This window comes from Ciconia boyciana, chromosome 5 (genome assembly GCF_034638445.1).
Source record: "Ciconia boyciana chromosome 5, ASM3463844v1, whole genome shotgun sequence".
Taxonomy (NCBI): Eukaryota; Metazoa; Chordata; class Aves; order Ciconiiformes; family Ciconiidae; genus Ciconia; species Ciconia boyciana.
The window spans coordinates 59,291,726-59,312,452 of NC_132938.1; the positions used below are offsets into that span (position 1 = coordinate 59,291,726).

Consider the following 20,727-nt stretch of genomic DNA (forward strand, 5'->3'; position numbering starts at 1 on the left):
AATGTCAAACAATAAGGGCATTGCATTTATGTATTGTAAACACTCAGGTTCTTTTTAAACACTTCTCGGGGGGGGGGGGGTGCCTTTTTTTTTTAAAGGAAAGTCCTACATTTCGTAGGCATCTGAGAAACAGAAAAAAGATCTTTTTGGCAGTAATAAAGCAAAACCAAAATACAGCAACATGATTTTAAAGTAATATAAGCTATCATAAACATATGATGAGTTACCGGATAGCCATTTCGCCCTGGTAGACCCTGGTTGAATGAGATGAAATGGTATGACACACATTAACAACACAGTCATGACATATGACATAACAAACATGCAGAGAACATTACTGGCAAATTACAGTTTGCATATCTATTAATTTTTTATATGTGATGATATTACAAACCAACAAATATGAAATAGGTACTACACAATGAAGAAATGAGGCTTTGGCAATGGAAATTATATGTTTTAACTTAAATAAACATTCTAATTAAAAGGCTACTGGCTACTTTGGTTGCTCACTGAAATTCCTTTTGTTATGAAGACAATTATCCATGTAGACTGAGGGGCAATATGTGGTTAAGAGAAACAAAAAGTTTCAGTGCCTAGGCGGTAAAGTATTAGATACATAGGCTACCACCAGAACATAGGTGCCGAAGAAGAAATTTGAGAATGCTATAACAGATCATAAAAACAAATTGAAAGCCCCAGCCTTTGACTGTTATCACATGTGACGCTCAGTAGTCAGGTACAAAGAAAATAAACGGAGCACTGCAGTAGCCTTTGAAAATACAACATACACCTAATTCCATGCAGTGCTATGTGGGATATACAAATATTTGCTATTTAAAATGAAAACTATTACCACAGTCTCCCAGGTGAAAACAATAACTGAGTTCACAACAGTTGCCCCTAGCCAGACTGTAAGTGTCTATGAAAATAAAAAAGTGAATAAGGAACAGAAATTACATTTTTAGATGCCTTGTAGCAACTGAAACCCTTACTGCCTGTCAGCAAGATGAAGTCTTGTAAGTTTTGAATATGAAACTTGGAATTTTAATTTAGATACTTCTTAAAATTATTCAGTCTTGGGAGCTATTTCAGGTTTGTGTTAATATTGTCATGATCTAGACTTTTTGTTTGTTTGTTTTTAAATGGACCTATACTAAAACAGTAGGGAGCTGAAGTCAAAGACATTTATAACAAGGCACAGAGTGACCTCTGGCCACATTGTCTTGCTACAGGAAAATCACTTGCATCATGATTTATGGTTGTTCTTTCTGTTTCATGAGAAGACTGCAAAAGAAATTGGGGAAGGCAGTGTTTCTTTCAAATAAACAGCACCATTATGCATTGGCTTGTTGCTTTTGCAACAAGCCTGGCTTTTCACTGATGGCTTGTTAAGTGAATTTACCACTATGAACTGCTGAGCACATGGTCAAAATCTTTCAAGGATAAGTAGTATCACTGCTCAGTATATACAGTTAACAGTAAAATCATTATGTCACAGCAGAAATTCAATGTATTAATTCACTGTTCTCAAATATGCATGTAGCATAGAATAGACAGATAATCTGTCCTGAAAATATTGTGGAAATACTATCTGTATCAAAGAAAAAAAATAGAAGTCTGCAAACACTGTAAAAGAAATACTGTTTTAATGGTCACACTTTTACACCATATGGTTCAGATGCATGGCATGACAAATACAAATGTTTGAGATGTATGTGTTTAGTCCTGTTCTTCAAGTCAGACTTTTGACCTACCCTGGGAGTATACAACAAAGCAAACAAAAAACAAACAAACCCAACCAAAACCCAAAACAACCATAAAACCCCAGATGAGAGAAACTGTTTTCTTACAAGCAGGATTAGCACAAGATTCAATCAATTTACTGAACTGAGTCGTATTATTTAATATTTTACACAAGCACTTACTGGCTTCAGTAACAATTACACTGCAATGAGCTGGACAGCCTGTATATCTCCAAAGAACAAGGAGCCTGTGCCCCAAGAGTTTGTGATAACTGCAGAGGAAGTTACTGCCCAGCAAAAGGCAGAGTGACCGAGTCTGGACTTAAGATAGCATACTCGCACATTTTTATGCTGCAGTAAAATATCTGTTGTCAACTCATAAGCAAAATGAACATAACGTACTTACGTGGAATTGTGATCCAAACTGCTATCTGGAGTGCTGAATATAAAGCTTTATTGTTTTAGAGACTTTTTTCTTAAGGAACTTTCTGATTAAATTTTCAGCTCCAAGATACTTAGTGATTGTTTACACTGTATAAGTATAAATATAAAAATTCCCTCTTGATGACACATGATCATTTTATCACGGTGATAACTTAACGGGATCTAATAGATTTCTCCCTGATTCTGGAAGAACCAACAATGTATCACTGTACTTACAGGAGGTCCTGTGGGGCGGGGGAGAGGGAAAGAGGGTAAAAAAAGAGAAAAAAAGAATATGTAAGCTTATGAAGTTATTAAAGAAAGACACATATGTATGAAGCCAAGCACAAGGCCTCAGGATTGTAAGTGAGCAACACTGTTAAGACACTGTACACATTTTCCCATTCAAGTTTAGCCATAACTTTTAGCTTTGGTTGTGCTTTGCAGCTTACAGCTAATGCCTAAATTCATGTGCTTACCTTACCAATTCTTCACTTACAGTCATGCAATCTTATGCAAGTTGCTTCTCCATCCATTTCCATGCAATTTCATGCCAGTCCAAAAATACCAGCCATGGAGTACAATTAATTTTGTCAGACTCCACATAAAGCATATGTAACCACATGACCAGTTTCAGTCAGCCACGCAGTTGGCATTTGATCACAACTTGGCTGCAAAATTGCACAAAGTACCCTTGGCATTTAACCTTGGCATCTCGTCAAGACATACGTGCACCAGCATCTTCCAGCCTTCCAACTTTGCCCATGAGGGAAGGTTTCAGTGGCCACCTGACAGTGCTGAACTTTCTTTTCATCACCTTTCTTTCTCAAGGCACACATATAAAACGCTCCCCATTAAAATGTCACACTTCATGAAGTGATATTTGCACATTTTTTCAATTATTTAGACTCAAAGACTTTTGTATAGCAGTTCTTGGAAACATTATCAAAGGGCCACAAATCAAATCTACTATTTCAGTCTTATTAAGTTGAGCAGCTGCAGCTCCCAAATCAATGGCATTTCGTTAAGCTTTTATGCCTCTCCCTAATTTCTGAATAAAGTGAAGTGCAAAAGGAGTATAAAACAGCAGCAGCTGTACTTTGAGATTGCTTTTAATATTGACAGCCTTTTGGTTTTAACAATGCAATTTTATTGTCCAGTAACTAAGGCAATTTCTTTATCCTGGTAAACATTCTTAAACAGCATTTTAAGGTGCAGGTCTGTTTTTAAATGCTAGATCAATTTCCTTTGTTAATAGTTTAATATGTGTTTATTTGAGATGTAAAATGAATCGGCAAGCATCCTGCAAAGTAATTGCCAGGATCATTTCTAAGACAATCTTCAACCATAGAATTTCCTTCTGTACCATAGCATTTTTCTCTGAAGCAAATAGTAATCCAACACTGAATGGGAACACCAAGGTGATTTATATTAACCTTTGGCAGGGCTTGGCTTCAGTTTTGTGATGCAGGAAAACATGGAAATAGTTTTTAAGAGCCAGATAAATGATCATTTACAGAGATAAGAAAGGCTACATAAGATTTACAGAGATCAAGTTGATTGGAAGATTTTCCTAACTGGCAGATTAGACAAGACAGCCAAGGAGATTAGAAATGCTCATTTTCTCCTGCATCGCCTCCAGAAAGTTCACCTTTATGAAACACTCAGTCCCACAAGGTAATCAACAGTTCCAGCTCCCGTGAATGTCAGCAGGAAGAGGTGCTCAGCATCTCATAACATTGTCTCAAATGAAATCTGAAACTCCACACCAACAGTGGGATTCTCTCACCAGCAACCTCCCTGGTACAGGGTAATGAACCAACAAATGTTCTTCTTATTTCCATAAGAACTTAATTGCTACTCATTTCTAGTAAACAATTTCTCTCATACAGAGTAGTCTACTTATCACATTATTTCCCTGAGTACTGACATTCTTAACATAAGGAATTTTATTTCCTTCTTTATTTCCTTATAAAATTGTTCATCTCAAACCAAGGGGGCGTGAAGCAACACTGACTTACAGTACTCCAACTACTGACTTACATGGAGTTATTCTAACTTGCGCAAGTGTGAGAAGACAACAAAATGGTTTGACAATTACCAATGTGTTACCAATGGTACCATGTCAAGCATTATGAAGCGTGCCTACAAATTAATGACACCCAAGTCTAGAAAACTATCTGGAAGGCCACCAGGTATATGCCAAGGGTCACAATTTTTTACCAGAGAAGTTTCAGAACTCGCTTTCAGAGCACACAAGCAATAAAACTAAAAATGAAGGCATGCGGGGTACGCAGACATCAAATAACAAGGCATCTTATGAAATTGAAAACTTACCAGTCTCTCCTCTTCTGCCCCGCTTACCTCTTTTCCCTGGAGGACCTAAAAAGAAGATGGTGGGTTGTAACTTTTTTCTTGAAATTATATGTAGAATATTATTTGTGTTTGGATGTAAGGGCATTAAACAGATGCATTACATGGAGTCCAGAGACTTTGGCTGAGCAGGGGTAAAAGATAACCAGAATAAGATTCAGGAAGCTGAAGATAAAATTGACAGCTACATCACCCACGATAGGCTCTCAGAAAAAAGGCTGGGAGAAACTTTAGAGGTCATCCAGTTCATTACTCTTTCTCAAGGAAAAAAACACATCTAAATTATTACAGCAACTTCCACTGGCATTTTTCCCCGGTAGTTTACTGTTCTGACAAGTGGAACATTTTTCTTTATGTCCAACTTGCTGCACTGAAGCCCATCAATTCTTATGCTTTCCACCATGAACCCCAGAGAATAACTTGTTTGTTTCCTTCCCTCAGAAAAAGTCTTTGTATTCCTCAGAATTGCTACACCATCCCTTTGATCTTCTTAAACCAAACTTATCACAGGGCTTTAAATTTCATTCAGTTATTCTTGTATTAAGCCCAAAGATTAGCATGCATTTATAACAGCAAATCTTCCAGAAAAAGCATCCAGCCTCCATCTGAAAACATCCAACAGATGAAGAAACCATCACCTGGCTCGCCATCCCCCAAACATTAACAACAGCATATGTGTTGTTAGACACTAAGGTGCTTTGCTTCCAGTTTATATCTGTAAGCCGTAACACAACAGTTTAGTCCCTGTATGCTTTTTGCTAAGGAATCCTTTACTACTGATTGTCCTTTCTCCACAATAATTTACATACTATAGTCAGTGTCTTCTGCCACCTCTAAAGAAAAAATAAAACCATTTTTGTCCCTCATTTCTGCACTCCAACCTTCAACATCCCTTCTAAACTGCAGACATCAGTACAACATTCTTCCTCTCTTCTTGGTGACCTTGACATATTGTTCCTGAAAATGCCAGGGAAGTACAGTGGCACTTCTCCTCGTACAGCGAGGAGGAGAGGCAGCAGCTGTGGTGGTGACACAGAGTACTGAAATGCTGCTGCTCTGAAGAGAGAACCACAGGTGGGACCCTCAAAGCTGCTGAAGAGAGGCAAGCGCACGCGTGGGATTTCCAAAAGCAGCGACACATGCAGGAGCACAAGTACCTCTGCTGTGGCTGTATCTCACTGGTTGTAACAGGTATTAGGTGCACAGGTGTTTTTGTGCAAATAGTTAAGGAACTGTCTGCTACTTTAAACAGCTACAAGATTTTACAAATCATCTGAACTATCATCCCATGGTTTTTTAAATGCACATGAATGTCAAATCTTATTTTGCATTATATATTTGCAGCAATCTGGCTTGAAAGACTAAGATGCTGAAAAGAAACATTAGTGATACAATTTCAATATATATGTGAAATAGCATTAGTCTGCCACGGAAATAAAAGAATATTGATTAAAAAAAAAAGAAGAAAAAGAAAAAAAGAGGAACAGCTCTTGCCTTGAGGGTAGGGAGGTTTATTCCTATCAGAACATATAAATCTCACTAAAATCCTTCTTTCTTTTTCTGTTTTAATAATTAAAGTAGTGGCATAATGCAATGCAAGTTTAAGACAACAATATTGTACAAAGCAAGAATGGCATAGGATATTCATTATCAATAGCCACTTAACAAGACAAGAATATTTTTTTATTATATGCTGAAAAATAGCAAAAGTGTCACTTCAGTGTAGAGAACCTCACAACTTCCTCCTGAAACACTCCAGCCTCTGCAAGACACATCTATGGAAACTTCTTACACAGGTAACAGCATGTTACAACACGTATGTTTCTATACACACATACTTCCCCCACCCCCCCAGCTAACACTGATACTTATTAGAGTCCCTATGCATGCACATACCTCTGCAGTAAGTCCTTGGTGGAGATTTCCTGGGCTATCCCCAAGCTCACAACACACCTGTGCAGCAATTTGGGCTGATCACAAACTTGGATGTGCAGGAGAAACTTATAAGGTTCTTCACCAGGTAACAACCTGTCTTTCAGCATATAACAACAAAATATTCTCATCCTGTTTTGCAGAATATTATTTTATTAAACTTTAACTGTGCTATAGGTGTGCACATGCACACATACAAACATGTCTACTACCAAGTTTCCTTTTGAGAAAACAACAGGACTTTGAAACTAAAAAAATTCAGCTATAGACCAGCAAAAGGCATTAAAGCCACTAACAGAAAACCCTGAAGGTAACTTTAAGCTATGAATTTTAGAAAGGAATGAATTTTGTCCAGCAAACCATATTTCTGTAGAGCATTAAACTGCCAGTTTAGTAGCTGTGTACAGTGACGGCAAAGAAGGGGCTCCAGTTCAGTTCAAGCGTTGATCCCTTATAAGCTGTTATTCTGAGATTACTAGATTCAGATGTACATGTCAATCACCAGAAAAATGCTTATTATTATTATTATCATCATCATCATATTTCCAAAGTAACCACACCACTGAAATTAGGAAAATTACTCTAGATTTACACCAGCATTAATGAAATCATACCACTGCCCTGACCTTTGGCTCGCCAGGCCAGCAGTATTTAAGGGCCACTGAGAGATGTGAATCACTTCTCCCTCTCATTAAAAGCTTTTTTGATTTCTGCGCTACTCAGGTCTCTGTCAAGGTGGTGGTATTTGCAAATCTCTTAGAAATTGTCAGAAGAGAGGTGGATCTTGCAAACTTCTACTGGGTTTTGGGGACCATTTGAGGAAATAATTTTTATATATTTATCTATTTATTTATTTTTTACCAATACAAAACAATTAATTTTAAACAGTTAATCACAGATGGTTCCAGCTCACAGAAACGCTAACACTCACATTTAAGGTCATCACCAGATGACCTAGTACTTCAGAAATTAAACCAGCTTTCATGCTTTCCTGAACAGGCTGCTGTCTCTAAATCTTAACTGCTAACATCATCTGTTGCTCCAAGAGTTTCCAGTTATCAAAACCTTGGGCATTTTGCTATAAATATTAATTTTCCATCTGTCTATAGTTTTATAACTTTGCACTAATTGGAGGATTTGGTGGAAACTCATTGTAGCAGAAGGAGCAGTGAATAAAGTTATACTAGGCACAATGTCATCTTACAACAAGTCCACAGATTTTTACAGCTTGCCTAAGATATACAACATATGACAACTATTCTGAACTTTCTTGCCCAGGGTAAAAATCTCTCTACAATATTATCAGAAATGTCCATGCTGAATTGAATTTAATCCAGAGTATTTAAAAGCAGTTTGTTTTGAACATCTTTTTATATTAAAAATAAAAAACTTAGAAAGAAAAACAAAAGTTTGAATCTCAGTGGAGTGAGCTGGGTTAATAAAGATTAATGATACTGAGCAATAAGCAAAAGCTAGTTTATAGTAGCCAAGTTTACCAATACATTGTTTTCCTAAACTCACTAGGTTTACCTCTCGTAGGGAGTAAGAGTAAAATGCCAGAAGATAAACTCATTTTCATTTTTAACTTAGTTTAGCTTAAAAATATTTGCAATTATTTTATTGTTCCGACAACATTTATGAATCTAATTTTTATGAGGAGAAAGTTTAGAAAGGATTTTTTTTTTCATTCAAATGTCAAAAAAATTAATGCCACTGCTATTCCATATCTACCAAGGGAATTTTGAAAATTAAAGAAATTGGGGGTGGGGGGTGGGTGGGGTGTGTTATATTTCCAAAAACTAAGAGTCAATTACTTATCTGAATTTATCTTCTCAAGCACTAGATGTCAGCTGCTCAAAAAGTTTTGCCTTTCTTACCTACCCATAAGGAACTGGTAAACAACCAAAAAAAATCCACAAACAAAAAAACCCCACACCCCCCACACAACCAACTTCAGCCAGATAACAGCTTTAGACTTTGACACTTGATTTTTTAACTGAAATATAAACAATAAAAAGTCAATAATAAGGCTGTAACAAACAATTTCTTCCCCCTCCCCCAAATTCCTCCAATTAAACCTCAAAATTCTTCTCAATCTTTACTAGAAGTAGCTGTCGAAATAACTACTGATGTACCATTGTAGAGACCATGTAGAAAGAAGAATGTAACTATTAACAGGTTTTCCAAGACATTTTCAAAAATATTAAGCACAACTTTTGTGACATTCACCTCCTGGTAACAGGTATCCTGATCTTTGCAATCAGAAATCTCAGATGACAGTGATTCAAATCAGAAATAATTAGTACAGACAGACTACGGTCAGATCATTGCTGTGGTCCTGGAGAGGTTGCCTTAATGTGCCTTATTTCTTTTTAATAATTTAATAGTTTGTCCTCTATATGCACAGCAGTGCCAGAGGTCTGCGGCAGATCTGCTATTTTTATACTGCTATATGGGAGACAGTTTTTACTAGAGAAAAGCAGATTACAGTTGTACGTACTCCACTATATGCCTTGCCACATATCAAAAAAGGTCACATAAATCAGCCACACATCTTAAGGGGCGGGAGCCAACATGCCACCTTCACACTACAGAAAGTGCACTTAGGCTTTAACAGACAAGAGAATCTATCTTAATCTGATATTTAAGAACGCCATAAATCTTAATTTAGATCTATGCATTTTTTTAAATCAGATACAACAGATGGAAAATACACTCTTTTAAAATGTATTTATTATTGCATTTTTCCAGTGCTTGGGCTTGAATCATGAGTTAAACTATGAGATCATTAATTTATTAAAGACACAAAAATGTAAAGATGGTGTATATTGTTCACACATTAGACAGAAAAAGCAGGATTTTCTTCAGTTCAGTTCTCCATCTACATTCTAAAAAAGAACATTCCAAAAGCATGAACAGGGTCTTCTTGCTCAAAGGGAAAAAGGACTGACCTATCAAAAGCCTAAAAAAAGAATAATGTTTTGCTTCTCAGAGATACATTTTTAGCTATAGAAGAAATAATTTACACTGTAATAATGCGCATTTATGAGGCACTGGAAAAACTGGTCTCAAGTTTTTAATCGGTATGGATGAGTGACGATGACCAAGTTACATTGCTTCACACCAGCTAAGAACTTTGAAAACAGAGGGATAGACAACATGCAGTTTGCCTACATCAACCTTTAGCTCTGTAACTTTCTCTTAATCTTCTAAAGACTAATCTTATGCTGTTAAGAAGATAGGTTCAATAATTAAGTGGCCCAAACTGGGAGAGGAAGTTATGCCATAACAGTCGGGTCTTTCAAAAAAAATCCACATATTCATTTTTAGAACTAAGGGTGATACTAGCACATTGTTACACTGGCACCACCTGTATTCTTTCATTTATTGATACAATTACAGTAAACAAACTCTACTTTTCAAAGCAGCAGACTGGAGAACAACAACAACAAAAAACATTTAGTGCATGAGACCTAGAGTGCCTCTATCAGCACCTGCCAGGCATGTCAAAATGCTTTGCCATTTGGCCATCAGCCGATATAGAAAGCCAAGTTAGTCCTAATTTTGGACAGAAGTACAGTGGCATTATCAAGTCAAAGGAAAAGGATTTACCTATCGGGTTATACCACACTCTAACAGCTACTCACTGTCTCTGTAAGTAAGAGCTCCTACACCAAACCAGCTCACCAACCTAAGGATAACAGAAGAGTTCAGGATCCTGTTCCCTGTTTTACTGATGCGCAGGACCTTGCTCACATATCGCTTGACACACACACCGCTACTGTTAAAGGTAATGAGTATTCCATGTGTACATGAAAAGAAGAATATTTTCCTGGCAATTTCAAAGGACATCCATTTCAAGCGCAGTTTACAACAACATAAGATTTTGCCTGTCAAGTCAGAATGAATGAATTGGCCCAATTACATTTTCAGAGTAAATCCTGTGCAACTTTGCTGAAGTTAGTAGAGTTACTTCAGTATTGTTAGGCATAAAACTGCCAACCTTGTTGAAATCATGTGATTAAAATATCTAGAAGTCAGCTGAACCAAACCACCCAAACTATCCTTTCTGATTCGACTGTAACACTGGCAAAATAACTCCTGTTGGTTGCATTTCAAGCTCCATCACCCTAATTTGTCAATGGATTCAGCTCTCTCCTTTCCCCTTCCAGACTACCACCCAGCTGCCATCATTTAATCCCATTCCACATTTCTCCCTGTCAAACAAACTCAGAAAGGACTTGCAGTACTGCGCTGAACAGAGGCAACCCCGCGCTGCTCACAGGGAGAGGACCGCTTCCCCAGCAAACTGACACCTCTGTGTTTTACAGCCGTAGGAGCACCAAGGGACAGAACAGGCCAGCGACACAGGCAGGCAGCAGAGCAGAGTGGCGGCCACTGAGCCTAACACCTCTTCCTGTGAAATATGTATGCCACAGGCAGCATGGTGACTCCAGTTAATGCTGCATGATTAACTGCCCCATCCTGCTAGCCTCCTCCTCCTGGAATGGTCACTGACTTCAGCAAACAGTACTGAAACATCCCAACAGGCTGAGCTCTCACCCAACGGATGTTTGGGCAACGTGAGATTCGACCTACGCATCCACGGTCCTTTCCCATAGCACTGCCATCAATTCCATCCCAAGTAGGGAAGAATGGGAAGATTTCTATCTCTGAAGCTGAGCACGTTCTTACAAACACTGCATGGATCTGTTCCAGCCTACTTCATCAGCCTTTTTGCTCTTCCTTCTTTTCTCAGCTTTTTTTAGCTCACATAACACTTGGACTCTTCTTTCCTCCCACTCTGCATAATCATCCCACCTGGCATGTCAGTCTTCTGCTTTGTACCTCGGTCTGTCTGGGACAGCCTGCCTGAATTTCCTACCTCATAAAATTACCTACCTCATTTCAAGCCTCAGCTGGATAAATAACATTCATTGTTTCACACACAGTACATCATCTTTTTGGCTCACCATGAAACATTATTGCATTGCAGGGCTTAGATACATGTCAGAGGCTGTTATGCAACTTGGCTGAGGAAATGCCAAAATCAGCCTATCTGATCCACAGCAAAGAAATCTGACCTCCCTAAGTCAGATTATTTGTACCACTTCTGTGCATGCTAAATGCCATCTGATTAGAGGCATCTAGCCTAGCATCATTTCACTAGTACCAGATACTACTGAGGGAACTCAAAGAATCCCATGATCATCACTTGCAAGATAGCCAGAACTGCGCATACACATATATATTGTCTCTTTTTCTTCTCTGGTAGTTAAATATGCTTGAAGCATGAAAGGTAACATCCCTTCCAAAAATTCAAAAATCATTCAGTATTATCATTCTGAATTAAACCTATAACTATATCAATGTCTACTCCTTTTTTTCCTTAACCTTGTAAAATTGTTGGCCTAAGAAACTACGTGTGACAATAAGCCTCACCGTGTAAAACATACTTCAAGAAGTATTTGTTTCTTTTGTCAATGGTAAGTTTACTGTCTCGTAAAATTGCAGATGTCTCCTTCTACATTGTTATGAGACTGAGAAACTTACATTCCTTACCCAGCTTCTTGATACCATTGTGCTAAATAGCATACACATTTTTAAGATGTTCTCTTGCTTGTCTCCTTTGTGAGGTGAACATACTCTATTTCTTCAATCTCTCCATCTGAATTGTCTCCGTATGATAAATCATAATTATTATTACCTTTGCCTAAGCTTTCTCTGATTCTGCAGTGAGGCTTTTAGCATAAGGCCAAAACATCTCATGCTTTGTCCACAGTCCCGAGCTCTCACTCCAACACGACTCCTGCAGGAGGAGCACTAATGCATGTCCAGCAGAGCTGCTCTATACCAGGAGTCAGCACCTGGCGAGGAACAGCGTGACCCAGCCTTTCCTGCCAAGCCTGGCAAGAAGCATCTCTCAGCCCTTGGGTTCTCAAGCACTTTCCCAAGAGCAGGTCCTCCTTCCAAGCACTGTTTGTACCCAAAACTCATTTTCATAATTTCTCTAAAGACAGCTGTCGTGGTTTAACCCAGCAGACAGCTAAACACCACACAGCCATTCGATCACTCTCCCCCAGTGGAGAGACAGATGGATGAGACAATCAAAAAAAAGGTAAAACTCGTGGATTGAGATAAAGACAATTTAATAGGGCAGAAAAGACAGGGAAAATAATAATAATGATAAAAGAATACACAAAACAAGTGATGCACAATGCAATTGCTCACCACCCACTGACCGATGCCCAGCCAGTTCCCCAGCAGCAGACCCCCAGCCAGCTTTTCCCCTAGTTTATATGCTGCGCATGGCATCATATGGTGTGGAATAGCCCTTTGGTCAGTGAGGGTCAGCTGTCCCAGCTGTGTCCCCTCCCAGCCTACTCGCTGGTGGGGTGGGGTGAGGAGCAGAAAAGGCCTTGGCTCTGTGTAAGCACTGCTCAGCAGTAACTAAAACATCCCTGTGTTATCAACATGATTCTCATTCTAAATCCAAAACACAGCACTATACCAGCTACTAGAAAGAAAATTAACTCTACCCCAGCCAGAACCAGGACCGTATCCACACCTTATTCTATACCATCTACATCATGCCTAGGTCCCACACCTTCCAATACATCCCAATTAATCACCACCACCTTTCCTGTATTTTGATATATACACACAGATATCATTCCCTTCGTCTGTGGGCCATCCCTCTAAAATGTCTTTTGAGTTCATTTAGTCTGTGACTTTGGGCTCCATCTGTCATAACAGTCCTTCAGGGCAGGAGAGATGGTGTGTGGTGTTGGATTGTTGCATGTTGAAGCCAGTTCTGGTTCTATCACCACTGCACTTGTCCAGTTCTATCACTGCTGCACTTTGCTTGGTTTCATCAAAATTCACTCTCCATTAATCTGGATGATTCTTACCGTAATACCGTTGATACCGCATATAGCAACCATAGTAGTGATGACATACAGTATTATATAGCAATTAACATCATACAATGCAAATCATTGGCTATTCTCACCCAAAATCAAATCCCCTTGAGGTACACATTGGACTTCCTCATCTTCCCGCATCACCCACCAAGTGCACCCAGGTCTTTGAGAAAAAGCAATCCCATGGATGGGTTTGCCTTTGCTTGAAGCCGGAATAACCCAGACTGTCTTCCCCAGCACATTTTTTATGTGCACTACAGGGACTTTATCCCCTTCTACAGTATGTAAAAGTTTTGATTGGGCAGGGCCAGCTCAATTGGCAGATTCCCTAGTGTTGACTAATGAGGTGGCCTTTGCTAAATCTGTATCCCAGTGTTTGAATGTCCCAGCACCCATTGCTTGCAGTGTAGTCTTTAACAGTCCATTGTATCGTTTGATTTTTCCAGAGGCTGGTGCATGATAGGGGATGTGATACACCCACTCAATGCCCTGCTCTTTGGCCCAAGTGTCTATGAGGTTGTTTCAGAAATGAGTCCCATTGTTTGACTCAGTTCTTTCTGGGGTGCCATGTCACCACAGGACTTGCTTTTCAAGGCCGAGGATAGTGTTCCGGCTGGTGGCATGGGGCACGGGATATGTTTCCAGCCATCCAGTGGTTGCTTCCACCATTGTAAGCATATGGCGCTTGCCTTGGCGGGTTTGTGGGAGTGTGATATAATCGATCTGCCAGGCCTCCCCATATTTATATTTCAGCCATTGTCCTCCATACCAGAGAGGCTTTAACAGCTTGGCTTGTTTGATTGTAGTGCATGTTTTACACTTATGGATAACCTGTGCAATAGTGTCCATGGTCAAGTCCACCCCTCGATCATGAGCCCATCTATATGTTGCATCTCTTCCTTGGTGGCCTGAGGTGTCATGGGCCCACCAAGCTGTAAATAATTCACCCTTATGTTGCCAGTCCAGATCCACCTGAGCCATTTCAATGTTAGCAGCCTGAGCCACCTGCTGGTTGTTTTGATGTTCTTCAGTGGCCCAGCTCTTGGGTATGTGAGCATCTACATGACGTATTTTTACAACCAGATTCTCTGCCCGGGCAATATCTTGCCACAATGCAGCAGCCCAGATGGGTTTGCCTCTGTGCTGCCAGTTGCTCTGCTTCCATTGCTGTAAGCACCCCCACAGGGCATTTGCCACCATCCATGAGTCAGTATAGAGACAGAGCACTGTCTTGTTTGGCCACTTTTCTTGTTCAGCCAGTTGGATGGCTTTCTCTATGGAAAACTGACTTGATTCTCCTTCTCCAGCAGTTTCTGCGACTTCTCATATAGGAGTCCAAAAGTAGCCTTCCACCTCCAATGCTTTCCCACAATATGACAGGACTCATCAGTGAACAAGGCATATTGCTTCTCGTTTTCTGGTAGTTTATTATGCAGTGGGGCCTCTTCAGCATGTGTCACCTCCTCCTCTAGTGATGGATTCTGAAATCTTTGTCTTCTGGCCAGTTCATGATCACTTCCAAGATTCCTGGGTGACTGGGGATTCCTATTCAAGCCTGTTGTGTAATCAGTGCAACCCACTTACTCCACATAGCATCAGTTGCATGATGTGTAGAGGGGACCCTCCCTTTGAACATCCAGCCCAGCACCAGCAGTCGGGGTGCCAGGAGGAGCTGTGCTTCAGTACCAACCACTTGTGAAGCAGCTCGAACCCCTTCATATGCTGCCAGTATCTTCTTTCAGTTGGAGTACAGCGGGCCTCAGATCCTCTGTATCTCCAACTCCCAAACGCTAAGGGTCAAACTTGAGTCTCCCCTGGTGCTTTCTGCCAGAGGCTCCAGGTAGGGCCATTCTCCCCGGCTGCGGTGTAGAGCACATTTTTTACGTCTTGTCCTGCCCAGACTGGCCCAAGGGCTACTGCATGAACTATCTCCTGTTTAATTTGTTCAAAGGCTTGTCGTTGGTCAGGGGCCCATTTAAAATCGTTCTTCCGGGCCACTTGATAGAGAGGGCTTACGATCAAACTGCAATTTGGAATATGCATTCTCCAAAAACCCACAATGCCTAAGAAAGCTTGTGTTTCCTTTTTGCTAGTTGGTGGAGACAGAGCTGTTATTTTGTTGATCACATCCATTGGGATCTGATGATGCCCATCTTGCCATTTTATTCCTAAAAACTGGATCTCCTGTGCAGGTCCCTTGACCTTACTTTGTTTTATGGCAAAACTGGCTTTCAGAAAGATTTGGACTATTTTCTTCTCTTTCTCAAAAACCTGTTCTGCTGTATTGCCTCACATGATGAGGTCATCAAATGTATTGCAGGTGTTCTGAAGCCTCACCCTGTTCCAGTGCAGTCTGGATCAGTCCATGGCAAATGGTAGGGCTGTGTTCCCTGGGGCAGTTGATTCCAGGTGTACTGGACACCCCTCCAAGTGAAAGTAAACTGTGGCCTGCACTCTGCTGCCAAAGGAATTGAGAAAAATGCATTAGCAATATCAGTTGTGGCATATCACTTGGCTGCCTTTGACTCCAGTTTGTATTGAAGTCCAAGCATGTGCGGCATGGCAGCACTCAGCGGCGGCATGACTTTATTCAGGCCATAGTAGTCTACTGTTAGTCTCCACTCTCCATTAGACTTTAGCACTGGCCATATGGGACTGTTAAAAGGTGAACGAGTCTTGCTGATCACTCCTTGGCTCTCCAGTCGATGAATCAGCTTATGGATGGGAATCAGGGAGTCTCGGTTGGTGCCGTATTGCCACCGGTGCACCATTGCGATAGCGAGCAGCACCTGTTGTTCTTCAAACCCCAGCAACCGCACAACAGAGGGGTCCTCTGAGAGACTGGGCAAAGTGGACAGCTGTTTAATTTCCTCCGTCTCCAAGGCAGCTATACCAAAAGCCCACTGGTACCCTTTTGGGTCCTTGAAATACCCTCTCCTGAGGCAGTCTATGCCAAGGATGCACAGAGCCTCTGGGACAGTCCCAAAGGGGTGCTTTTGCCACTTGTCCCCAGTTAGGCTCACTTCGGCCTCCAGTACAGTCAGCTGTTGGGATCCCCCTGTCACTCCAGGAATACAGATGGGTTCTGCCCCTGTATAGCTTGATGGCATTAGGGTACACTGTGCACCAGTGTCCACTAGAGCCTTATACTCCTGTGGGTCTGATGTGCCAGGCCATCGAATCCACACAGTCCAGTAAACCCAGTTGTCCCTTTCCTCCACCTGGCTGGAGGCAGGGCCCCTCTAGTCCTGGTCATAGTATTCATTACCCACTTCTTGTAAATACGAATCAGAAGTCCCTTTATTAAGATCAGGAGTAAGACTGGCCTTCTACTCTTTCTGGGAAACTGCCCACTGGAAACTGGAGCAGCAATTTTCCTGGAAGAACGCTCTTTTGTGATTGTTTTTCCTTGCAACTCACATACCCGTGCCTCTAGGGTCGAGGTAGATTTTCCATCCCACTTCCTCATGTCCTCTCTGTGGTCACGCAGATAAAACCACAGGGTGGCCCGTGGTGTGTACCCTCTATATCCTCTCTCCTGAGCAGAGGAACACTTACTCCTAATGGCCGAGATACTGGTCTGTACAGGTGGGGAGTAGGACATATCCTCTTTGAGTTGCTGGAACTCCTGGGACAGTTTCTCCACAGCTGAGACACAGGCCCGTAGGGAGGAAGAGAGACTTTCTTCGTATTGCCAGAGTTGGCCAGCCAATTCATCCAGCGTTTGTCCCTTTCTGTCTTTCCAGGTCATTACTGCCAATGAGTTGGCATACGACACTGGTGCGTGCTGTACCAACTTCTGCCACATAGGTCATGTGCACTTGCCTTCATCTGGATCTTTGGATAACTGCTCATTGTTCAGGTCATCATAAATCACCTCCAGCGCGTCTAATTTCCTCAGGTACTGGATACATCTCTACATGGCGGTCCACTTGCCTGGGTGACGTATAACATCTTCCTTGAGGGGATACCTTTCCTTCACACCTGACAGGAGTCACCTCCAGATGCTAAGGACTTGTGCCCCTTTTCCAATCACTTTGTCAATGCCCCCTTCCCTAGAAAAGGATCCCAGCTGCTTGGCTTCCTTACCCTCTAATTCAGACTACTGGCCCCGTTATCCCAGCATTGGAGCAGCCAGGTGACAATGTGCTTGCCTCAACAACGGCTGAAATCTTTTTGCATATCTCGCAGCTCACTCAGGGCCAGGGATCAGGTGGTTACCACCTCATTTATGAGTTCTGCTTCTTCCTCCTCCTGTTCTCGTGATGGCCCTGCTTCAGAGTAGCCTGCCTCGTCCACTTCTTCCCTTAGTAAGGGAAAAGTTTCTTCCCTTATTAAACGAGCTGACTTTCTCATCCAACATTTCTTCTTGTGTATAGGGGCGACTGATACTGGCATGGGTTGGTTCTCTGGTTCAGCTGCAGGGCCTGTCACCGGGGTTGGAGCAGCCGTAGTGCCTGTCACTCTGTCATCAGATCCAGAGACCTTCTCTTCCCCTTGAGGGCACTGAATCGTGTTCAACAGGCCTTGGTAAGTATGGGCCAGGCCCCAGCATGTTGCCCTCAGCAGCGATTTGTCCCTCTGGAATTGCAAGGATGACAGTATACTTTTTCCAAATATTTTACTAGTTTTTCAGGATTCTGCACTTGTTCAGAGGTGACGTTCCAAAACATTGGAGGTGCCCACTGTCCTAGGTACTTGCCCATACTATCCCACACACCCTGCCACTCAATTACCCAGCCTCAGGGCAGATCTCTGGGTGGTATTCTTAAATAGTTGTTTAACCTTAAACAAGACCTGAAACACATTCAGGAGACATAGCAACAGGAACATGCTGGTTTGAACATCCCAAGGATATACAAAATTCTCAAGAGCTGTTGTATCTAGCCTGGAGAAGAAGGGGAAGGTGAAGGAGCAGGGGAAAGTGTCCCCCTTTGTCTCCCCCATAGATTGGCTCTCCGAGGAGAAAAGGTAACGAGTGTAATTATTAATAGTTTCCAAGACATGGTTCCCAAAGTATGGAGATGACGGAAATGCTTAGTACAAATACCAGATGAGTCTCTGGACCAGTAATTTTATCATAACATAAGCCAGTGTTACACAGTACAGCAAAATGATAACCTTAATCCAGCCCCCAGAGGTGATAAACAGCACAACAGGGAACATATACAGCAAGTAAGGTGTTACACCACACATCTCTGAGAACAAGCACAACTCTGAGAGCAAATAAAACAACATTGTGACCAGCGACTATTAACCTAATACAATGAATGCTTATAACAAATTTGTTTTGACTTGCTCTGGTCAGATCTGTTATCTCAACCCTTCAAGCCCCACGCTGGGTGCCGAAAAGGACTGTTGTGGTTTAACCCGGCAGACAGCTAAACAACACACAGCCATTCGATCACTCTCCCCCAGCAGGATGGGGGAGAGAATGGAAAAAAAGGTAAAACGTGGATTGAGATAAAGACAATTTAATAGGGCAGAAGAGACAGGGAAAATAATAATAATGATAAAAGAATACACAAAACAAGTGATGCACAATGCAATTGCTCACCACCCACTGACCGATGCCCAGCCAGTTCCCCAGCAGCAGACCCCCAGCCAGCTTTCCTCCCAGCTTTATATGCTGAGCATGGCATCATATGGTATGGAATATCCCTTTGGTCAGTGGGGGTCAGCTGTCCCAGCCGTGTCCCCTCCCAACTCCTTGTGCACCCCCAGCCTCCTCGCTGGTGGGGTGGGGTGAGGAACAGAAAAGGCCTTGGCTCTGTGTAAGCCCTGCTCAGCAGTAACTAAAACACCCCTGTGTTATCAACATGATTCTCATCCTAAATCCAAGACACAGCACTACACCAGCTACTAGAAAGAAAATTAACTCTATCCCAGCCAAAACCAGGACAACAGCTCACTTTAAATCTGCAAGTTTCACTCTGCTTCATCTTTCCCCCTAGCAATACACTGGCTCAAAATGAAATTAAAGGCAAAAATTTAAGCAAGACTTAATGTCTTCAACTATAAAGAAGAAGATAAGCCTTGACAAGCAAAATGTACATAAAATTCAATTCTTGGCTATGGGTAACCACTGGACACTCCTTCTTGTTTTCCATCTGACCAAGAAGTCCAAAGATACTTTCCTTCTGTAACAGCTGCAGTAGAGGATTCACAGCAACCCTGGGTTTTGAGCATTCCCTAAACACTGCATAACTTCCACTTCTCTCTCCCTCCACCTACACTCCTCACAGATACAGCTTTCTGGCATGAATGTACTTCACCTGTTTGGTCCTATTCAGACCCAGGCACTGGGAGTGTTTGAAGTCAGGTTTTCCCTGCCCACCCCATAGATAGTTCGTTGGGTTGAAACTGCCTAACAGCTTTGCGAATGCTGCTGGTGCTGCTCCTTGGGGCTAGATGCTTGAGTGCTGAAGGGATATTTCCCCTTTTAGTTGCTCTGCTGGCTACCAGCTCCCAGCCCAATCTGAAGACTGGGCTCATTAAACACTACATAAAACATCAGGTACACATATCTTCTCTTAATGCCACAATATAAGGTGGGTTATCTACTTTCTACAGATACCACACATGACCTTATTAACATAGGTAATAGGTGTGAGAGCAACTTGTTCTGTCTACAAACCCTTCTCCCACCAGTTTGCATTTTTTTTCTCTGTGTTTGTTTCATTATTGTTGTTTTCATGTTCTATATGAGTGACCAGTGGTCTAGCAAAAATGGCACCACTAGTTCACCTAACAGACCTATAGCATATTTTGCATCATTCTTCATCCTTATGTATGGTAACACTTTGGCCATGTCCTTTTCCACAGCTGTAGTTTTAGGAGTGCCTTCACCGACCTATTCATACAAATATCACAAACCTTTACTGAACTACAGCAGTCTTGTGATGCATTATAGTCCCAAAGTTGAATCATATTGACATTTTCTCTCTTTCTTTTCTGTTCAGTAAGAGGAGGACTGGAATAGGAAACACTGCTGCTTACGTGACCTCATTTTAGGAAGACTTAATGCAGAACAAATAGGTTCTTGAACTTTGCATTTTTCACAGGTTACTGTGCTGTGGTAGAACATGTGTAACTGATGATATTTAAAATACTGTCAGAGGTGAAGACTCACATTTCTAAGGCAACCAACAAAATTATTCACCTCAGATCACAGCTTTTGTGTGCAGCTACAAGCTAGAATTATGATCTATCTTGCTAAAGCAGTCTGAAATAGATCCCAGTAGCCTGGGCTGGAACAATCCACTGGTTCTTACGGACTAAATTTTAGTGGTGAGGCCACTAAACTATTTTAATGAACATATAACACTCCA

At 41.4% G+C, this 20,727-nt stretch overlaps 1 protein-coding gene across 1 annotated transcript in view; it reads right to left on the minus strand.

Moving 5' to 3' along the window:
- The window catches only part of COL25A1 (collagen type XXV alpha 1 chain), a 329,639-nt gene that overhangs the window by 154,774 nt on the left and 154,138 nt on the right, over window positions 1-20,727 (minus strand). Inside the window, exons 3-4 of the mRNA XM_072863100.1 lie at window positions 4,506-4,550; window positions 2,406-2,413 (exon numbers count right to left, since the gene is read on the minus strand). Of these exons, the coding sequence (XP_072719201.1) occupies window positions 2,406-2,413; window positions 4,506-4,550 (53 nt within the window). The remainder of the gene's footprint in view (window positions 1-2,405; window positions 2,414-4,505; window positions 4,551-20,727) is intronic.